The following is a 23,284-nucleotide window of genomic DNA, read 5'->3' on the forward strand; positions in this document are numbered from 1 at the left end:
AAAAAAAATTTTTGCAGCTGTTTTAGACTAATTTCAGGGTGCTGATTCCAAATCTGATCTCAGATTTGCTCTGTCACATCTCATTTTTATCCTATCGGCATATCCCATTTTTATTGATTTTACCCGAAATTAACTCTTGTCACTTATGATTGCAAGTTGATGCGAGTCAGTGACTGCTTTAGTGTTAAAACATGGTGCTGTATTTTGAGGATAGTGTGTTTATAATATCATTTTATGTAGATATCCACATTTATTTAAGATTTTTCTTCTGCAGTTTTTATTGAAAATACAATATTTGATATCTCAAAAATCTGATGTGATAGACAAAAACCGATGCCAGATTTGTAATCGGCACCCCAAAATCACCTTAAACCCGTTGGAACACCTTATGCCAGAAAAATTGTGTTGACCAGTGTAATTATATTTCAATAAACATGAAGAACATTTCCAGAGCGTATCACGTTCGTGATAATCGATCTCAGCGCGCAGCACGTTGCAAGGTGCTCACGTGCGTCGCGCCACGTGGCTGCGGGTCGTTCGATGGCGTTGGGGCCAAGTCACTCGTGAATCGTCCCCCCCCACCCCCTGCAGTGCGTGTCCCACGTAACGTGGTTTCCGTTCAAAGCGCAAAGTCTCTGGATCCGCGGTGAATTTCTGCGCGAAATTGGACTCTCGTTGTTTTGTCTTGACCCGGCTAGAGCAGTGCTGGATTATCCCAGTAGCAAACGTAGCTACTACATATGTACATATGTAGTAGCTACGGGCCTCGCACTTTCAAGGGCCCCGCGCTAAATGCTTTCAAGCTATCAATTCCGGTTTAGTGATTCTGCACTTGCTCTATTACTATAGTTCTATACCGCCTTCAAGTTTTATGAACGACTGGCTGTTTAAGTATGGCGATTTGTCGTATGATCTGGCTGTATAGCAAATGAAAAAATACAATTACTTTACTGTGCAAGTAAAACATTTTTGTTTTCATATTTATGTGGGTTTTGTTTTTATTTAGGACCCCTTTATAACATGCTACAGGCCCCGCACTAGCTTAATCCGGCACTGGGCTACAGGGTCCACAGATACAGCCTTGGGAAGCGAGCGTTCGCTCTGCCATTCACCTGTAATGTCATTCGCCCCAATGGCAGTTAAATTATCTCATTGCCTTTCATTTGATTTCATTTTAAGACCGCCGATCACGATACGTTAGGTTAGTGTGTGAAACACCGCTGACCCGATTTACATCTCAGGAAGAGGCTCTCTTCACCAGGTTGTGGATAGAAGCACAAAGATGTATGGTTGCCGCGCGTGCACAAAAGCTGTGCTCAAAGGGGCTGCTTCCCAGACAAGGATGAAGCCCGGTAGGTTTGCGAATGATGTTTTTGGCACAGATCACCATGGTATATTCAGTCAAAGGTTTTCCCCGTGTTCGTAAAAAGTGGCAGGCATTGCTAATTTTCTCATTTACAGCCCTGAGCTGAACTGGAAGTGGAAATTTCACATTGCTATGGCAATATCCATTGTCTACACAAGACAACCAATGGTGATTTCCCACAAAGCTGTACCTATTTTAAAAACTACTGTAAGGATGATGGGCTAATTTAAGCGATCTGCCAACAGTCCCACTAGTTGAAATACCATACTGGAATGTTGCAGTACTGTAATATACTGGACATTTGCTGTTAATGTGAAGCCGTTATTTGTTTTAACCTACAAATGTTAAATGTTAGGGAACCATGGTCAGCTGTGGCAAAATCACCACTGACGATCGTGATTGAGTTAAGATTGTCACCGTGAACACCAGAAACAAAAAAGCAGCCAACATCTGAAAAAATGCCACGCGTTGCGTTGGGAAGGAGGGGCAAGCGATGACCGAGACACGTGCCATGGCCAATCGGACGCCTCAACCCTAACCATAACATTATCAGGTGTTCAGCATTAATTCTAGATTTGAAGCTTTCGTGACTGCAAGGATTCATACTCTTAGGATTTTTTTCGGTAAAGTCACGTAGGTAAACAATAAAATAAATAGTAAATAGTGGAAATAATAATAGAAATAAAATAATAAATCACGACGTTTCGGAGGCAGCACAAGTCTCCGTCATCAGGTGGGACCGTCAGCATTAACCACATGAGCCGTCCGGCCACGAGAGCTAGCCATCCCGTAACCCGACTTGCTAGCAAGCTCGACAGTGCTCGTGCCACCTCCGTTTTTTGTTTGTTTTCCAGTGGCCTTTTTTCGTGTGTTGCTTCCGCTTTTCAGTTTCAGTGTTCACCGCGGTACAGGGGGGAGGGAGGCAGAAGAAGGTGCCACAGCAAAAAGGGGAGAGCGGCAGCGTCTATACCTTGCGCCGTGTTCGGGGAAACGCTCTTCAGACTGCAGGAAGAACGCGGAAGAAATGTTTTTAACAGACGTATCCGACGCTTCGTGGCGCGAATGCAATCTGGCGCCGGGGAGGTGCAAAAATCGAGTATTTTGTGTGCATTTGCTGCGGATCCTTACGCTGACGTTGCTACAAGGCTGGCCACTTTGCGAGAGGACTTGCTATTCGCGTCAAACTGGAAAGCCATGTTGACTGGATGAGCAGAACAAAACAGCGACGTCGTTAACACAGGGTAAAGGCACAGGTGCAGCCCTGCAATCACGCTCCTGGCAGCTGAAGCACCCCCCCCCCCACTCCTCCCCCAACTTCCCCAATAGCAGAAGCACTAGAGAGCACTTCTGCAGGGTAAGGTATTTTTGGCCTACTCTTCCACGCTGGCTATACGCATCGCGGAAGAGGTGGGGGTCACCCACGCTTCACCCCACCACACGGGGCCTGTCGATTGACTCACTGGAATGTGATGAAGGCTCTAATAACAGGCTGCTCTTTGGGGATAGCTGTGGCGAGCGCTGCTGCGAGCTTCTTCACGGCGTCTCGCCTCCTCTCACACTGGAGGCATCCTCGGGCAGTGCGCATCCAGCCGAGGTGTTGCTACCGCTTGTCTAAGTCCTGGTGTCTCACGGGAATGTGCGATCACTATTGACTCCTGTGAGTCACCAGGATTTAAAATAAGCGTTCCGTCAGCCGTGGCTAACATCAGTGGCGAGTGACGTCCCAACCCGATCTCGGATCGCGTTGACCCCATTCACGAATGCGCACTAACTACACTCGAGAATGCCCCCACTATTCTGTGCTTTCTGGAAGAAGCGGTGCCTGACATTGTCTCTACGAACGAGCCATCCGATGCGTTTCCAGGTCCGAAGCTCCCAGCACGCGGAGCGAAACCTCGAGCGTACACACGAACGACACGCGGTTTAATCCCGAAACCACTGACATCGACACCGCGTGGTATACAACCCTAACAAACATCGGGGCACCACTGCTAAAACCTTCGCAGATGCATCGAAACATTTCTCACGGTCCTCACAAGCAAACTGTCCAGGCAAGTACAGGATGGTCTGGTTACCCGAGCGTGTAAGGTTTTTCAGCTGATGGTATGATTCATAAGTGCTGTTTGGGTTAGGCCACATAATGATCTGGGAGAATTAGACTTCCTAGATGTTGGTCAGAATCTTTTAAGTTTCTCCTAACAATGCTTGGCATAGTTTTAAGTGAAAAGCATCACAAATTTGAGCCTGAAGTCGCTCTAAAGCTAATACCATAAGCAGACAAGACGCACAGAGGTTACAAAAGCCAGAATCATTGCTCCCAAGAGATGGATTGCTCAAGCAACGCCATGAAAATCATTCGGCAGAAACTCAAGATTTTTGAAATCAGCAATGCACCATTCCTGAAATAAGCGATTGGGCCCAGGTTAAGAGTTCAAATCCCGGCCAGGGCCTACTCAGCCCATCATCAGTCTGAAATAAATATAAACAAGCACCATTTGGAGCAGAATCAATTAGAGGTCATTGAATGGGATCAACTGGTCCCTAACATATGATTGTGACTCTGGGTCCACAAGGGAGTTGAGTGCTGCCCCCAATGCTAATTAGAGTAGAATGGACACTGCCCTTTGACTTAAATATGCAGATGATCCTAATTGCACAACTAGTCAAAAAAATAATGCGCGAAAGGGTCAAGGTGCAGCCCTGCAATTGCTTACTCGCGCGACTGCTGGTGGAAGGGCTTCCACCTTAGGGAGCTCTAGAGGGCCCCTCTGAAAGGTACTCTGGCCTATTTTACTGCCCAAAGGCCTTCAATGCCTCATTTGGTTGATTAATTTTTAGATATTGCTTTCTCATTGCTAAAGAGAGAGGAGAGTTCATTATCGTATTGCTGTACCTCTGAATATTTATCTCGAACTTTAGATGGAGTATTTCCCATATTTAAAAATTAATCAACGATGACTTGCACATCTCAACGTGACTGTCCGATTGCGATGTGTAAATGTGGACATAAATTGCTTCAATTTGTTCGAGAACCTCAAATGCATTGCGAAATATTGTATAGCTTAAAATGACCTTGGTATACAGTCTACACAAGGATGATAAGCCACGTTGTCTAAAAACAGCTCTTAAGGAAACTGGATTGTTATACGGAGAGCAAATGTGCAAAGAAATAAACACCGATCAAACTATCCATCTGATGCATTCTCGGTTTGTGCCACGCATTGTTCGGCATGATGTCCGACGTTTCATTCCACGTGCTGGGAGCTTTTTGAGAAACCGAAGTTAAAAGACGTCGCGTATCTCATCGCCAAATTTGGCTGTGAGAATTGTGCCGCAACTCACGGAAGAGGCTGAACCAATAACGATTGGGGCATTAAACGCTCGTACGCCACGTGACAAATTCATTCGTTTTAGCTACGTCGGGTGCTGGACGGTCTTACAGCGCCAATTTGGCCAGATCATTACGTGGCCCAGCACAAAGTGTATCCCGTATGAGCATTATCCGGTAGGTCGGTGCAAATTGAGAGAACAAGAACACGTATCCCCCCCCCCCCCCCCGTTACTCCACGACTCTTCTGGTTTGTGCTGTGGTCGCTTACCGTGAGTCTCGGGCATGCTGGTGATGTCGATGCCCTCCTTGACTCGCAGGATGCCCAGGGACATGTTCAAGTCGAACACGTCGCTGTGGAAACACGAGGGTGCAATCACGGCGTCGCCGCGTCAGCAGCAGCAGCTGGAAGAACCGGTTAGCAGAGCCGGATCGGTGTTCACCAACATGGACTACAGCACCTTGGCATGTTAAAGTAATGATGAGCAATTCAACAAAATAATTTCCTTTTGTGATTTCCCATCCGTGATAGCCATGGGCCATCCATTGTAGTACTGCATATGGTACGTGTACTTGGGCCAGGCAGGTGTCTGCACATATTGCCAGCAGTGCCTGACTTGACTTTTTGGCGACCGCAGGCAGGCACACCGTGGCGCGTTTCCTAATTTCCCAAGGGCAGCGCGAATGAGCAGCACTCACTGGATGATTTGGATGTAGTGGTGCATGTTAATGGACTCCTCCTCCTGCCACATGTTCTTGAAGCCCATAATGAGGATGTTGGGGCGCAGCTTCCCAATGCCGGTGCTCTGCGGGGCAAAACAACGGCAGCCGTCACTCGTGAGCGGTTTCCTTCCGCATATGAGCATGGGATTGCAACACACAGCAGCAATCATCGCCCCCACCTGATGCCAGAGTAATGCCCACATGGCAGGTGAGGTGCTGAATCACCCTGTGCTGCACAGGGACAACTGCCCCTGGAGTGGGGGGGGGGGGGGTCCTTTCAAAAACGTGTTGAGGAGATGAGACGAGACGAAAGTTGTTTGTCACGTGTTAAGCGCTATGAGACGCCCCGGCGTAAAGAAGGGCAGTTCGATTTAAAAACAAATCGTCATCGGTGACATTGACGGGTAATGGATTGACCGATGTGCCAGTGACACCGGACGGCCTGAGTGCACAGTAAAAACAGGGGGATGCCTATTCCATCACGGGAGGGACGCTAACATGCACCACAGATGCTTTCCCCGCTCCCCCCCCCCCCAACCCTGGCCATAATCACTGACCGAAGCCGACGTGTGTTGGCCACGCGGGCCGTGCGGAGCGCTCGCTTGCGTCAGACCTGCAGCAGGCCGAAGGCTCCGTCCTGCATGTTGGTGGCGACGAACCCCGTGTAGAAGGCGTTCACCTTGCGCCTGTGCAGCCACTCGTTGTGGTTGTTCTCCAGCAGCTCCTTCACCTTCTCCCCCTTGGGACCCTGCGATGAGGGGAGACGCAGGTGCAAGGCCGGCGCGAGGCCAGGGTCAGGGCGCGGGCTAGCACACGCATCGACACCTATTTAACCCTTTCTCGTGCTGATGAAGTACGACGTACGTAATCAGTTTTGACGTACGCGTCCGTCATCGGAACGGAATCGGAAGTAAAAGGCCATGCGGAACGGCGTCTTTCACAGCTTGGCGCCAGCTATCGTAGAGTGTGGTGGTCGTGTGGCTATGGTTTTTTGCGGTGAGTACAATGTTTTTAAAAGCGGCAGCGCTACGCCTCTCTAATAAAATTGACGCTGAACCGCCTGCGCGTTCCGAGATTCAGAGGCCTTAATAGAGTTTGTTGTAATATTCGTCGTTTCATTGTTTGCTAATTGCAGTGTTGCAAGATACACTATGATGATTACGACTTTAATAAAGTATTGTAAATGGATAATGGCTTGTACATAATATTATATAAAAACCCGTACATTGCATGGCCTCATTGTAAATTTGTGTAGATTGCATATTTGTGGTATGTTGAACTACTTTTGCGCCCTACGTCGCCAACCGTGCAGCAATCAGAGGTGCGGGGAAGGACAACAAACTAAACATATGGCCAGGCTCCTTGGATTCGAACCCAGGATATCAGTGGTGCCACGGATGGCACAGACCCAACTCCCTTGCCAACTGGGTAATTTTCACTGCGTGATGCAGGAGACCAGGAAAAATGAAGCGTCCTTGCTTACCACGAGGACGTTGCCGCAGACCATGAGGCCGATGTCCTTGGTGAAGGTGCCCACGAAGTCGACCAGCGCCGGCCGCAGGTTTGGAGGCCCCGTGAGCACCAGGCAGTTGGGCCTGCAGGAGCGGTCGGGTCACAGGGATCGTCAGGCGCTCATACGCACAAAGTGGATTCTAGCCGTAGATGGATAAAGAACCACCGGCAGTAACTCGCTGTCTCAGCCTCTCTTCTTTCTGAGGTTGGTCAACAACAACAATAACAGCAATGATCAACATAGGTTGTCCTCCCCGAGATAATAATTCTACCGTAGGAATGAGGAATTTCCACTCCTGGTTCGGGGACCATCGATGCTGATGAGCACTGCTGAGCATTAATTTGAGAGCAGAGGGGGCAGACTTCGACCTCAAGAATCGGTTGACCATCACCAGCACAGTCGGCTGGGGAATTTAAAGGGGGAGGCATTTAGGGAGCCTTGGTGCTCTGTGCAGATTTGTGGCGTGACTCGCGGCCAACACGCAGGAGGCCTCTACAGGAGATTAGAGGGGCCGAAACCACAGTCCTGGAGTTGAGGTGGATGAAGGCGACCCATAACACACAGGCCAGCAAAATCAATGGCTATGATGATTCCTCAGTACTGGAATTGTTTAAGGTAGCCGGTATGACTATGAAGGCGCGAGACACAGAAATCCCCTTGGTGTGTTGTCACCTGTAATTCTTGACGTGGTACAGCTCCCGATCAAGAGTGAGGGTCGTGTAGAGTGCAGTATTGAAGCTCATGGCCTGCATCGATGAACCCCAGTTCACATCTGCAAAGAGGGACCACATAAGTTGTTAGTATCTGGAGGCGTCCAGTTTTAACTGCCAGCTGTCGACGCATGGTCGGGTTAACATGCAGTGCTATTCACAAACCATCGGTATATCCTTGCTCAATTGAGTCTCGCCATAGGATGCAGTCTGACTTTTCACAAAGTAGTACTTATTTTATTCACCCTGGAGAGATTATGAGTTGAGTGAACTCCCAACCATATTTTTTAAATTCACAACGGTCCGATTGTGACACAGTCACTTCTTCACAGACTGACCCTCGTCGTATCAATGTGGAATTGGCATCACTGGCAAGGGTTCACGGACGTCGACGAATGCTTCCCAATGCTCATTCGATCATTCGATTACGGAGACACATTTGACTCCGAGCAGTTTTGAGCTGTGTTTTTAAGTTTTCATAAGCCGAGCTCAGGTGGCCCTGCGGCTCGGAGGTTAGAGCGTCGAGCTGGCACCGCTGAGATCCTGGCTTTGAAACCCGTCGGCTGTCTTGTGATTAAATATAATTATCATCAAGTGAAGTGAGCTGATGACTTTTGCCCAGTCACCAATGACTGCGCAAAAAATAACCCCGTCGCATAAAATGTTCTTCTGCACTTAATTTTGATAAATGCCAGCTCCTATGTCAGAGCGGGTGAGAAAGTGCTACCATCCCCCTCTCCCATTTTGTGGACCAGAGTTTACTTTAAGGGATCTCAGAGGTGGCTTTGTTGTATCCACTTGTGCGGGCCAGAGAGATCCGAATGGATTCTTCATCACATAACGCGACAACGTTTGAAGCAACTGGTATAGAAATTGGCGGGGGGGGGGGGGGGTAATACAAAGGTGACGTAGCAAGTGTCGAGACGCAACGTATGAAGGAAACGCTGGCGCAAATTGACACCTGGCCTGCGGTAGGTGACGTAGAGGTAGAGGATGATCCACATGCCAAAGGCGATGATGGCGCCCCACCACAGCAGAAGGAACATGACGATCACGTTGAGCACCGCACCGATGAAGGACACCGCTGGGTGGTAGAACTTGAAGTCGGGGCGCCATCCTGCGCACGGAACAAACAACGCTCCGTGAGCCTCGGCTTGGCCCCAAGAGCACTCACCCCCCAACATTTTGAAAGGATAAACTGTGCCCGCAATCTTTGGCTTTGTTTGGGAAGCAGCTAGCGTAGTGATTGGGGCACTGCGCGACGATCGCGGGTACCTAGGTTCAACCCCCTGCCATGAGTAACGTCCGTTTTAAACATGCCCTGGGCAAACTTGGAATCAATTAAAATTACAGTTACAGCAACACTGCGAGCTAAAATTAATATTACCCTCCTGTGATCACAACGCATTATGAATGATATAAATAACTACAATTGTAATAGACCCGGACATCCTACAGCGTAAGGTAAAGGTAAAAGTGCAACCCTGGAAATCACTTGCTCACACCACCTGTTGGTTAAAGGGCCCCCCCCTCCGCGAGAGTGGAGCTCCACAGAGCTCATCGAGAGAGACATTGAATGCAGGAGCCGTCGTGCTGCTGCTAGCTGCGTGCCCTCCACATCGATTGGCATTTGCATCAACTCCGTCTCACCGGGAGTTTTGATGAAGGAGGCGTGGAAGCAGCTGAAGTTGAGGATGGTGTAGGAGATGATGAAAAAGCAGGAGATGATGGGCGCGATGATATTCAACTCGGCTGCAAAAACATACGAACGGCATCAAATGGAGCTTCACCGTGAGATTGATGAGAATTCTCCTCCCGTGTTCATGGTGAGAAACACTCTGCATCACTCGCCGTGGACAGAAACAAATGATTCGCCAGTTTGCAACGTGATACCAAATTACGTTGATCAATGTTTCTGATCTCTTTATTGACAAAAAATGAAAAATTGTCACGACATATTGAATGCCATGAACGCCACTATTCACCTACACGTGGATATCAGTTCATTAATTTGTCCGTAGACAGCTCCAGACATAGAGCTGCCACGAACCTCCTCGTCATTGGATCTCTATTTGGATCTCTATATTCTACAGCGTTTATATCGCACGTGCTGTAAATTACACAATAACTGTTTAACACGTAGGCTTTCGCGACCAATATTATTTATAATCAACGTTTTTGGGTTTAGAATGTGTCGTAACCCTCCACCACCCGACACGGCCAATCAGTAAAAAGTGTCACGTTGACAAAAGACAAATAGTTTGCTGCTTTAGCCCACCGGTGTGTTGAAGCGTGAAACTACAACATTTACAATTTGAGTACGACGTTTCGCTGGTAATTGCATCCAGCATCATCGGGCACCGGTGTGTTGAAGCGTGAAACCACCATAAAATTGTAAATGTTGTGGTTTCACGCTTCAACACACCGGTGAGCTAAAGCAGTGAACTATTTGTCTTTTGTCAACGTGACACTTTTTTACTGATTGGCCGTGTCGGGTGGTGGAGGGTTACGACACATTTATAAATAGCGCGATCTAAACCCAAAAACGTTGATTATGAATACATAATAACTGATTACAGGCAGTGCCGGATAATAATAGTAGCAAAAGTAGCTACATAAGCTACGGGCTCCGCACTTTCAAGGGCCCCGCGCTAAATGCTTTCAAGCCATCAATTCCGGTTTAGTGATTCTGCACTTGCTCTATTACTATAGTTCTATACCGCCTTCAACTTTTATGAACGACTGGGTGTTTGAGGTTAGCTATTTGTCGTAGTATCTGGCTGTATAGCAAATGAAAAAATACAATGACTTTACTATGCAAGTAAAACGTTTGTGTTTTAATATTTATCTGTTTTTATTTATTTAGGGCCCCTTTATAACATATGCTAAAGGGCCCGCAATAGCTTAATCCGGCAGGACTGCAAATATTATAACACCATTTAACCGCCACCATCAGCTACTCGAGAAAATGTTTTTCAAAGCACTGATGTAGTGGGTAATCGGCATTTATTTACCATTATTATAAACGAGTTTGTATATTTTGTCAGGGAATATTCTTTTAAGAACATTATCTGAACGGCGATAATCATGAAGTAATGCTATTGTGGATCTTGCATCGTACGATTAATCGTAGTATAGTATCACAACAATCGCAATGCAGACAATGCGGCCGCTGTCATCATTGCCGCTGACTTTTAGCAATGATACTCAAATTTTGATTTAAAGCTTTCGTGACTGCAGGGATTCATATTCTTGGTTCTTTGGGTAAAGTCACGTAGAAGGAAAATAATAATATTTTATTATTTCCCTTCTCCGTGACTTTACCGAATGAACCAAGAATAACGATATTCAAGTTGAACAAGTTCAGCAATAGCACTTCTGACGGTTCATTGATATTGTGCAATTGCATTGGTGAAATGAGACGATACGAAATCAATGGCTTGTGTTAGGCAGAAGACACAAATGAGTACCAATGGTGTGACACATGTCCACGCATGTTTACACACTCCTGCCATAATCACCCGCATCTATTTTGAAGTTGCTTTAACTGGATTTTACTATGAATGTTCTTTTTTAAAGTAATTTGCCAAAACCAACTTTTGTTACGGGATGATTCTTTGAGCTGCAGTGAAACCAATGAGTATGTCGATTAGATGTTTTAATGTCTAATGTGGCTATTGTTCACAATTTGCGCTCACATGTTTAAAATTGTATTTTATGATTATTTGTGCGTGTGCACAGTTTTTATACCTTTTGTTATGTAATGTGGTTGTTTTTTTTTAAATTGCTTTTTGTCATTTTGGTGACTCGGTAGAACATCCCTCGTCTCTCTTTGAGTTCTAACCCAGTTCACTAAAAATAAACTTGAAAGTGATCAACTTACCGATGATGATGAAGCAAATGGAGATTATGTAGGCAAGCAAGTAGCCAAACAGTGGCTCCTGGTTGCGGCCAAAGCCTTTGCCAAAGATGCTGATTCCAGGGTAAATGTTGTCCCTGGCCACTCCCTGGGAAGGTGGGGAAGAGGGGAGATAAACAAGTGCCAAAATGCGCGTCAACTCAAAGTAAAGAAGTAACTCCACACTCGTACAGAGCAGTAACAGCGCGGGCCAGTGCGGCAGACATCCAATGCCGTGTGGCACTCTGCTTCTGTGCTCTCAAGCACACAAACTCCCCCGCCCGCCTTCACCGACGCGCACTGACCGACGTGTCTTCTCGAGGTCTGGTCTGATAATCTCCTGTGACCCACACGGCGCGAGGGGGTGCGGCCCTCATCCAGCAGTGGATTGGCAACGTTTTGAACGGCGGATGGCCACAGTGCCCGGTGGAGAAATCGCAGGGGGCAGGCATCGCGTGCACCCCCGGGCACGGCCTCACCTGGAAGCACTTGGGCGCGCTGATGAGATTGGCGAGCGCGGAGGAGAGGGCCGCTCCGAAGATGCCGGCGTAGATGAGCGGAGCCCAGGCGGACACCATCGCCATCACCTTGGGGTGGCACGAAGGCGGCGGATGTGACGCATGGGAGAGCGGCGCTGACATCAAACCGTGCTCCCCGCTTCTTTCTCGCTCTGCGGCATCGCCACCTCACGTCGCTCGTGTAGACGACGCGTAGAGCGCGGGAGTTTTTTTTATCAACGGGTTTTATTTAACTTCACTTGTGTTTGTCGTGGTCAAATATTGTAATCAAAAGTTAGTCTACTTCATGTTGTCCAATCGATTAAAAATTTTTGCACACGCACTCAGCTCCGGTGACAATGCATGCCTGTATGAAAATCGGCATCAATTCATCAATTAATTGCTTCTTTTCAAGCAATTGCAATTTTTGTATTGACGGCTTTTTCATTATATATTTTTGTGTAGGTCAAAAACGCCGCGGTACCTAAACTCTTCTTGGTTCTTTCGGTAAAGTCACGTAGAAGGGAAATAATAAAATAAAAAATAAAACATTAAATAATTCTCACGACGTTTCGGCCACAACGCAAGCAGCCGTCCTCAGGTGAAACGTCGTGAGAATTATTTTATTATGTTTTATTTTTATTATTTTATTATTTCCCTTCTACGTGACTTTACTGAAAGAACCCCTGCAGTCACGAAAGCTTTAAATCGAAAGGTACCTAAACTGCGGAATCGACTCGCACAAAACGCAGGCGCCGCGTGTCTCAGGCGCCATTGACGTACTTCTCGACCGAGAATTAAATGCAGTTAGTAAAACCGTTGTTTAAAAAAAAGACCTTTTTTAAGGCGTTTATTTGTTGGGTGGTAATGGATCAGCTGCATGTATTACGCGCGATCGGCACGAACCGAACCCGCGCAGAACGAGGTGGAACATATCCAGGGTGCTTCAAAAAAATGTTAACACTTCTGAGAATTTCCAACAACACCACGAGAAGTGTTGTGTCTCCGGGGTCTGGAGACCACCTGGAGAAAATTCCAGGCACGCGTTGACAACGATGGCGAACACGTGGAAACGTCGTGCTCAGATTGTAAATGTTGTGGCTTGGCCCTCCAACACACCGGTGTGGCTGTACGAGTGACGAATTGGCCACGTTCTGTTTACGTGACAACACCTTACTAGTTGGCTGTGTCGGGTGGTGGCGGATTTTAACGACACATTAATATATTTACGCGATCTAACCCAAAAACAACCTCTATTATGGAAATTGGAGACTCTTTGACTTTTTAAAGCTATTAGCATATATTTGTTATCAATTTACAGTTTATTATCCATTAATTTTCCATTAAAAACGATCGTGCCATGTAAGTGCTAACGTTGTTCTGAAGCACCCTGTATTTGCTGTAATTGTTTTGACAGTTGCTGAGCGCAGTGGGCCCAAAGTCCCCCAAACGTCACGTGACCAGCAACAAACGGCACTCTCATCAAAGTCGTAATTATCAGGATGTTTACGCTGGAGAAATCCGATGAGCTACAAAGCCCTTTATTTCCCACAGATGATGTCCAAACGGAGAGCAGGTGAATCCTCCATCGGACACAAAACGCGTCCGGCACCTGGTAGTTGTTGACGAAGCCGAAGGTGCAGGGCGACGTGGTGTCGGGTTTGAAGAGGCTGCAGGCAGTGAAGTTCCATCCCAGTTCGCAGCCCAGCTTGCTGCTGCCGTTACACACGCGGACGGACGCCGCGGTGGCGGAGGAGGCGGAGGAGGCGAAGAGCGTGGCGATGGTGGTCCTCGCGGTCTCGTTGCTCGTCGTGAAGCTGCTGATGGAGCTCAGCGTGGTGCTGACGTTGGCGATAGCGAGGCTGGAGTTGGTGCCGTTGGCGGAGGGCACCCAGGAGAAGGAGTCGGAGAGGAGGCCAGTGGCGTCGCGCAGCATCACCGCACCTGCGACCAAAGCCACCGCCGCGGTTTTAAATAAAAAAAATAAAAATTGCTAATTATTGTTGTCATTGTTGCGCTTGTGTAACCCAGCAAAGTCGTGTTGAGTCACGAGAAAGAGAATCTTTTTTTGGTCAGGAAGGGTTCCTGCCAGGTTTTTGCAGCAGGAGGCAATGTTGCTCTATCCCCAGTTGAATGATTTGTAGGCACGTTCATGTTTCAGCATTGCTATGTTTGGCCAATACCGGTCAAATTGTGCATGACGGCAGGGGCGGGGGGGTTATCTCTGGGAGGAAACTGGAGAGCCCGTTGCAAACCCACGCAGAGCAGGAGGATAACGTACAAACTGCACGCGGAAAGGCGCCCCGAGTTAGGGACTCAAACCCAGGCGCTGCTTACTGCAAGGCACGAGTGTCAACCACTGCGCCACCGTACGTATGGGGGACCCCGCGATGCGCGTTGTGCCAAAAGCTGGGGAGCCACTCACCGATGGTCGTGTTGATGATGAGGTAGGACAAGGCCGTTGTCAGGATAGCCAGAAGCGTCCCCTTGGGAATGGCAGAGGCTGGGTCCTTCACAAAAGATTCGCACAAAACCACATCGTAAGCGGCGTCGCTGGAGTGTGGCTGCTCTCAGCTACCACGTCGCGTTTTGAGTCTGATTCGTGTCGATGACCACACAACGTCTCACACCCGGGCCCCGTTGGGCACCGAGGTTTCGGCGGATGTGTGATCGGATGTGACCATTGCAAATGACCGATGCCCCGCATTACGCACACACTGCACTGCGTGTGTAAGCGGTTAAGCGGTCAGGGCAGATATGTGACGGTCGGGTATGCGACGTTGGCACTGTGCTGCGGAATTATTTCGCTTTGGTATTCGCTGTTCAATAATCTGAGGCTCTTAGATTGGCAGCACGAGTGAAACTATATACGAGTGACGAATGGACAAATATCAGGTGAAAATGTTCATCACGTCGCAATATAAGCGGATGATACACCCCCTTTCCATATCTGTCCCTTCACATACAAAGCACGAGGTTTGTTCTTTTGGTTACATCCCATCAGTCACACGGCCTTCTGGGAGGGAATTTTTTGAGCTACATTGGTTTAATATGAGAAAACTCGAGACAAGTTTTGACATTCGGTGGAAACTCCGAATTGCCACCTTGGGTGGTGACGTGGGGTACCGAGCATCGGCGCTCGCGCGATCGCCGCCTGCTCCGGAGATTCACGGTTCAAATCCCGAGGCCGCCCTGATTAATCACTGCGGCTGTATCATGCACAGTAATATGACGTGCTTCAAAGCGGACGTTCAAGATCACCCTCGCGTCGTACGCAACGGTCGGCCATCGTGAATAAAAAAATATACACGCTGCAAGTGAATCAAATCGGGCTTACACACAAGAGAAACAATCATCGCTCCCTACTGGCAGACTAATGCCCCAACTCTCGACCGGTTATAGAAGATACACTTGAAACTTGAACCTGATGATGTGTTCTAGATTTGAAGCTTTCGTGACTGCAAGGATTCATACTCTTAGTTTTTTCGGTAAAGTCACGTAGGTAAAAAATGAAATTAAAATTATAAAAATTAAATAATAATAAAAAATAACAAATCTGGCTGTGACGGTCCCACCTGATGACGGAGACTTGTGTTGCCTCCGAAACGTCGTGATTTTTTATTATTTTATTTTTATTAATTTTAATTTCATTTTTTACCTACGTGATCTTACCGAAAAAACTAAGACTGATGATGTGTATCGTGCACTTGCGCCGATAGCCGGGCGAGTTGGCTGCAGAGTCCGTTACCTTGAGGTCTCCGCAGATGTTGGCCCCTGCGAGGATGCCCGTGACGGCCGGGAAGAACACTCCAAACAGGCGGAAGAACTCCGTGTTGCGAAACACCGGAGTGAAATTCTCGGAGAAAATCTTTGCTGGAAGCGAAATAAGCACAAAGTATGGCTCTTAGTTGTAGAACGCGCGTAAAATTCACACAAAGTCCAACCCGTTGCGCAACTTTGGATGTTAATAATGTTGAATAAATACCACAACTTCTAAGATGCAGCCCTGCCCCCTTTAATGTGTTTGTGTGTATGCATAAAGCAGCAAACACAACTCCAGTGGGGAGTGATATCTAAACCAGAGGTCGCAACCGGGTACCCGATACTTGTACCCTACCCGATACGGGTAGCCGTTTGCGACCCTGGTGCGGCCGGGTACGGGTACGGGTAAGGAATCAAAACCCGTTTGCGACCTCTGATCTAAACTGATCCAAGGTGCCTCCGTCACAAATCCACATTGACGAATATAGTGAGGAGGCTTTCATCCAGCAGTGGGTAGGCAACGGCCGACGGTGATGACGACGATGTGAGTGAGGAATCGCAGTCTACGCAGTTGCACGTTGTGGTTACATTCCCGTCAACCCCTTATCAGTGCCCCCTACCTTATTGCAGACAAATTCAGACCTTATTGGTCACCCCGTGCCCTTATACATCTCAACGTTCATCCTACAAAGTCGCATCACGAGGGAGAAAGACGACCAATTAGGCAAAAAGAAATGTGCTCGTATTGAAACGGCTGTACGCCATACTCTGTGGTTCTTTCGGTAAAGTCACGTAGGTATAAAATAAATTAAATTAAATCACGACATTTCGATCGCAATACAAGCGACCGTCATTAGGCGGAACCGATACAGCAGGACAACTGCTGATTTAGGAAAAACATTTTTTCATATTTTATTTAAAATACTAATGTGATAAAAATGAAACTCTTACTCAAGAAAAACAGAAATGAACAATAAAATAAAACCGATGCCACGCATATAAAGGATTTATAGTGAAAAAATTTGTTTTTACGGGTTAATTTTTTCCCGTCGCTCACCGTTGTAGTTGAAGAATCCCTTGGACATCTTCTCTGGCGTAGCGGGCATAACGGTGCCGAGGAGGTAGTTGAGCAGCGAGATGATGATCAGGACAAAGAAGATGAGCTGGGCCTGGTGGGTGACGCCAGCGCGGACCGTGAGAAACCCCTCGTCTCTCCCATCTCGCACGACGTTAAAGACCCCCCCTACCCCCCCAGCGCCCGGCCCACTGCCACTGCCACCGACGCCATGCGCAAGAGTGCGCCCATATCCCCCCTTTTCAACCCAGAACGCGAAGGGAGAGAGGACGCATAAACCGGAATAGCGATACAAAATTTAGGGCCGACGCTGGCGTGAGCCATGCGTCGGCCAATGTCCCGTTGGCACCACCCACGACCAAGGTCACTCTCCGTAGCGAGCGCTCTAGGTCGCTGCAATAAGGGGCCATCCATTTAGTACGTATGGAGGGGGGAGGGGGGGTTAACCCAAATGCGTACGCTTGCGTATAGGGGGTCTACTGACAATGTACGTACGATAATTGGTTCTTTACCGGCAAATGAGGTCCCCATAGTGTAAATGTACGTACGCTTAGGAAACGGGGGGTGAAGCCTCGATAATTATTTGTCGACATTGGCCTTCAAATAAGTTAGGTAGTCCGGTGGTGGACTATCTTTTTTTAAAATACGTTAATATTATTAATCCTTGATCGTTTCTGCGTGGATTAAATATCGGCCGTTCTATAGGATTCGAGGAAGGGGGTGCGTCAAGCGGGGGGGGGGGGGGTGTAAAAATCACGCGTGCGTACAGGGATTGGGGGAAGGGTCAAGTTTTGACATATTTTTGCGAACCTACTAAATGGATAGCCCCTAAGTAAAATAAAATCCCATGTGACCGGCCAAATGGCTGTGACCGGGGTCAGGGGGCGAACCTTGTTCTCCCACGCGAGTCCGGCCATGGCGATGGCCAGCAGGAAGGTGACCGTGATGACGCCGATGATTCGGATGTCGTTCACTTTGTCCACCATGATGAGGTTCGAGGCCTGACGCGCGCGCACGGCAAAGGAACGCACAGAGCGCACCGTTAAACACAAGAGACAAAGATCCCCCCCCCGTATAGCCTGAACAGACTGTTGGGGCAAGTGCTGTAAGCGAGCACCCAATTAAAGCCGGCACGGCACACGATGGAGTGGGCGGCGAACAAACCACGCCCGGCCGCCTTTGTCTCCCCAGTGGCGCTGGGTTTTTTTTCTTTTTACACAGCGCACCAGGTACTCATTTGAGGCTGAGTCGACCTAGGACCGTGAGCTGGAATCGAACTCGGGTGACCGGGTTCGTAACCGCGCTAACCGCTACACTACCGCTGCCCACCGTTAAACACGTGCACACGTACACGGGTGATCAACACGGGTGATCACACGGGTGATCAACACGGGTGATCAACACGGGCCTGTGAATCAGAAGCACACGAGGGTTGTGGGGGGCCGGCACCGCACAGTGTGGGGGGGGTCCTCACGTGCAAGATGTCCCGCAGCGTCTCGGCGAAGCCCACGGTGTGCATGGCGATGCCCACGGCCGCCGCGAACGAGTAGAGGATCCCGAAGGGAGCACCCAACTCGTAGCCCAGGGTGCGGGACACCATGAAGTAGGTCCCACCTGGGCACAAAGCCGACCAGACACCCACGGGTCAACCGGGTAGACGCCGTGGCAGACGCCAAATTTGATTTTGTGATCAAGATTTTGCGTATCATTTGCATTCTTCTTCGTTTGTTCAGTCTCGTTTGTGCTTTATTGTTTGTTACACGACCCAACAGAAAGCATTTGAACCTAATTCAGATACACGTAACAATGATTAATCATTAGACGTATCATTCGATGACGCATGCAGCGTAAGAATTTATGTGTATGAATTAACCGTTACGTAATCTTGATTTGAAGCTTTCGTGACTGCAGGAATCCATACTCTTTGGTTCTTTTGGTGAAGTCACGTAGTTGGAAATAAATTAAAACAAATCACGACGTTTTGATCGCAACACAAGCGGTCGTCACCTTTGCCTGATGACGACCGCTTGTGTTGCGATCGAAACGTCGTGCTTTGTAAAATTTTATTTCCAACTACGTGACTTAACCGTTACGTATCAATTGTTTTACTGCGACACTGTTCAATGAAGTGTTTCACCACCACCATCATCATCGTCACAATCGCCATCATCGGCCACGACGTATGCACTGCGAATGCGTTAAGAGTCCGACGATTATTATCGGTCGTGGGTGGGAAATTGTCAGCTCACCTCGAGCCACCTTTCCGTTGTTGGAAATAGCGGAGATGGAAAGGCCAGAAATGGAGGTGATGATGACGGCCACGAGCACGATGACCCACGTCAGCCCTGCAGAGACCACGGCAGACAGAGCAGCGTCAACATGACTCCACTCCGCTCAATAAATATGCGAGCAATTAAGTCTCCTTCGCGCGGCCCTCCGTTCGACATGGCCAACAAACAAAACGCGTTCCTCACACATCCCATCAGCCGGGAGGGCTTCATTTCAGCAAGGTTTAGGCACGCATGGTCTCATCAGCAGAGTTGGATTTTGCTCGGATCTATGCCGGTGAGCTGCCCGACTTCGAGGCAAGGACCATTACGCTATGGGGTCCGGCTCCGACGCGACATTGTATCGTCATACACGACCAGAGGTCGCAACCGGGTACCCGATACCCGTACCCTACCCGATACCCTGGTGCGGCCGGGTACGGGTAGACCGTGAGTCACTGGTGAGTAACCGTTTGTCACTCATTTCCCAACGTCTTGTCTCTTCTCACAATTCAAGTTCCTAGAATCAACCCACCCGTGCCTGCAACATGGCTTCATCCCAGAGGTCGCAATCAGGTACCCGATACCCGTACCCTGCCCGTACCCGGCCGGGTACGGGTAGGGTACGGGTACGGCCGGGTACGGGTACCCGTTTGCGGCCGGGTACGTGTAAGGAATCAAAACCCGTTTGTGACCTCTGTACACGACTCAACATGGTCATTCGTTAGCGAATTTGTGGCGAATACAACAAGATAACGCGCAGATAAAACGCCTCCGCGGAGATTCGCTCGTGTAGCGGCCACCCGCAATAGCGTTTCATGCATTTAATAATAACAACAACAACAAAAGCTCACACACCTGGTATTGTAAACGTTCGCAAGAAAAAAACCCAACGATCTTTACACACGGCATTGCCCTGATTCGGCGTCACCGGTGGCAAGGTGTTGACTACTTTGCCTCGTATACAGGAGGGCATAGGTTCGATTCCAACCTTGACACCTGTATATTTGTGGATTTTTTTTATTTCTCCGGGTCCTCCGGTTTTTCCCTCCACATTTAGAAACGTGCGTTTTAGAGTATTTGGCTGCTAATACATTTCCACTTGATAAGCCACTCCGATGACCTATCATCGCTACTGAAAACACATTCCTGCGGAGGAAGCTGGTAGGAACGTTGGGTTGCTCGGTCAATGGCCAGGGTCAACGACTGTGAGGGCGGGCACAAGCCGGCGTGAGTAGGTTAAACGTTGAGTTTTATAAGGGCACCACAGGGTGACCAGCCCCTCCCCACACAGCCCCACTCCTCTCACCCCCCACCCAGCCCCACCTTCCCCACCCAGCCCCTCCCCACCCTCCCCTCTCCACCCAGCCCCACCCCTACCATTTTTGAATGCACGACGGACGGACGGACACAATAATCCCCTGTGGGCTGGTGTAACCAGGAGGTTGCTATCAGTAAAAGAGCTATATATTGCTCAGTGGGCCTTAACCTGGTAAAATATCAACAAAAAAGTTAACACTTTATAAGAGCAAACTCCCCCCCACCACCACCACCGCCGCCGTACGCCAGGAGGAGATGACTGCTTACCGATTCCAGCCTTGAGCGGTGATCCAGGGCAGGCGCAGGTACATGAGGACTCCCCAGATGTTCACAATCACCCGCATCTGCCCCGAGACAGAACACGTTGCCAAAAGTGTCACGGCGGGCATCGTCGTCGTCGTCGTCGGCTGCTGCGTTGTCGTTGTTGCTCAAAGTTCACTGCTGGAAGGAAGGAACCTGGACTACGGCTGCCGTATGACCTGCAGAGTGGTCACGGTGGGCACTCCGTGAATTTGGCGCCACTGAGAATGAGTAATTCTAGATTTGAAGCTTTCGGGACTGCAAGGATTCATACTCTTAGGTTTTTTTCGGTAAAGTCACGTACCTGAAGACGGAGGCTTGTGTTGCTTCCGAAACGTCATGGATTTTTTTATTTGTTTTATTTTACTTTTATTAATTTAAATTTTTTACCTACGTGACTTTACCGAAAAAACCTAAGAGTATGAGAATTAGTAGTTTAGCTATCCAGTCGAGCCTAACGAAGCCCGGAAATCTGTCGCGATCTGTGTCATTTATAACTCTATACTTTCTGCTGTTTCGCGTTGCGAGACATTTTGAAGCAATTCACGAAATGATGTGAACGCGCATTTATTTCCTCTCGTGAAAACAGAAAGGAGAGATAGTTGGCCTTAAAACCATGATACAGTTGTAAAGCAAGGCAGGGCACAGTTGACCAATGCTGAAGATTGCGGCAGGTTAAGGCGCAGCCCTGCAATTGCTTGTTCCCTAGAGGGAACACTGCCCCCATAACTGCAAATATGCCAATTCGAATCGGGCTTGAAAACTAATTTATTTTTAGAATTGCTCTTTTGTGTTTAGCTCGTCGTCCTTTCCCCGCATCTCCAATGAGCACGGTTGGTTACGTACGGCGCGAAAGAAGTTCAACAAACATTCACGCAGCATCACCACCACCACCACCGCCGCCGCTCACCATGACGCCACGGAACCAGCCGAAGAGAATGGGTTCCGGCGGTTTGACTTCCTCCACCGGCTCCCCGTCCGGAACGTCTTCCAGCACGGCATCGCCGTACACATGCTGCAGGGTGGACGGCACCGCCGAAGGGTCCTGCACAGCGCACACACCGAAGACAAAAGATCCCCACGCATCGCCTTAGCCAGAATGTTGAGGCTATTCGCGAGCACCTATGAAGGCCGGCACTGCCCACGAGGGGTTGGGTGGATACAACCACGCCCGGCCGCCTTTGTCTCCCTGGTGGTGACGTTCACGCGTCGGTACTCATTTTGAAGGTGAATCGACCTGGGGGGGGGGGGGGGGAGCTTGCCACGCATTGCACGCGCACGCATGAGGCTGCGTGGTGTAGCGCTGTTTATGCAGCCACCGCAGTTTAAAGTGTGAGTTGGATTCACGGCCAACATCGGTGTCGAGTGATGTCTGAACCGGTTGTGCCCCCCCTCCCCCACCACGCCCTTCAACGGCTCGCATTGACCAACGTGGTGAAGTATGGTCAAACAACCCTAGCAGAGGAGTAACAGAGCGCTGAGGGTCACGAGCGTTGTTTCTCGACTGTGCACTTCAACACAAGCCAAGAGATATCGCGCGCTCCGTGTCAAGAACACACGCGCAGGGAATCAACAAAACTCAACAACGGCAGGATTCACGCGTTCGCTTTATCAGCATTGTGAACGCAGAGCACACGGCTCCTGACCTATCCGCTGCTGGATGAAGGCACCACCACACCGGGTGGAGGGTGGAGGGTGGGGGAGTGGGTGGGTGAGACCGCGTGTGCCTACCTTCACGTAGGTGGCGTGCAGGTCGTAGATGGTTGCTCGCGCCGCCTTCTTGCCATGGATGGTGCCCGTGCGGCAGTAGTAGTTGTAGTTGGGCACCGGGTCCAGGGTGTTGTGGCCGAACGTGCGCGAGTAGTAGGTGTTGGTGTGCGTGTCCGTGTACGCGTAGTTGTCGTGGGCGCCGCCGACGCCGTCTTCCCTGGGCTGCACTTGGAAGCGGCCGTGCCCGTTGGCAGACGGAGCCGCCTCCGAAATTTCCTCCATGGCTCTTGGTTGGTGAGTGAGCGAGCGAGCGAGGGAGGTTTACTACCGTGACCCCCTACACGGCCGTCACGCACGCGGCGTCTCGCTTCGCGAGAGACGGCGCAGCGAATGTGCCCGCGCGCTCACGGATCTGCTCCGGCTGCGACTTGGCGCGTCGCGATAGCGAACCCCCGAGCAAAAGCCGCGACTGCGAGAGCGACTTCCAAACTGGGACGTAAACAAAGTTTCGGCCCGTTACTTTATAGGGCCGAGGGGACGCCGCGAGAGAGACTGCGTAATTCGTGCGCATTTTCGTGCTCGATCCTGATCCCGCCGGAGCAAACCCCCTCGGCGCGGAAAGTCACGGCGGTGTGGCGGGGGGGAGGGGTGGAGGGTACCTGCAGAGACGGAGGGTACCTGCGGAGATGTGCATCCACCACCACCACCGCAGACTGAAGGTCAGACTTGTAGAAGGGGGAGCGGGGGTGGGGGAGATTGGGGTATTTCAGTGTTATAAAGGATATAGACGCTATTTCGACACATTTTTTCCCGTG

The 23,284-nt window shown here is 49.3% G+C and overlaps 1 protein-coding gene across 1 annotated transcript in view; it reads right to left on the reverse strand.

Moving 5' to 3' along the window:
* Positions 1-22,953, reverse strand: part of LOC133339443 (solute carrier family 12 member 3-like) — a 30,122-nt gene extending 7,169 nt beyond the window's left edge. The window contains 22 exon segments of the mRNA XM_061547612.1: positions 2,337-2,368; positions 2,495-2,567; positions 4,966-5,048; positions 5,394-5,500; positions 6,031-6,165; positions 6,901-7,012; positions 7,603-7,702; positions 8,602-8,757; positions 9,291-9,392; positions 11,524-11,647; positions 12,018-12,125; positions 13,648-13,979; positions 14,461-14,545; positions 15,784-15,908; positions 16,855-16,966; positions 17,763-17,873; positions 18,347-18,486; positions 19,122-19,217; positions 20,263-20,271; positions 20,737-20,803; positions 21,670-21,804; positions 22,491-22,953. Of these exon segments, the coding sequence (XP_061403596.1) occupies positions 2,337-2,368; positions 2,495-2,567; positions 4,966-5,048; positions 5,394-5,500; positions 6,031-6,165; positions 6,901-7,012; positions 7,603-7,702; positions 8,602-8,757; positions 9,291-9,392; positions 11,524-11,647; positions 12,018-12,125; positions 13,648-13,979; positions 14,461-14,545; positions 15,784-15,908; positions 16,855-16,966; positions 17,763-17,873; positions 18,347-18,486; positions 19,122-19,217; positions 20,263-20,271; positions 20,737-20,803; positions 21,670-21,804; positions 22,491-22,751 (2,605 nt within the window). The 5' untranslated portion in view covers positions 22,752-22,953.
* Between the last annotated feature and the right edge of the window lie 331 nt (positions 22,954-23,284).

This window comes from Lethenteron reissneri, chromosome 9, assembly GCF_015708825.2.
Source record: "Lethenteron reissneri isolate LAM-NWPU_2019-01 chromosome 9, ASM1570882v1, whole genome shotgun sequence".
Lineage (NCBI taxonomy): Eukaryota > Metazoa > Chordata > Hyperoartia > Petromyzontiformes > Petromyzontidae > Lethenteron > Lethenteron reissneri.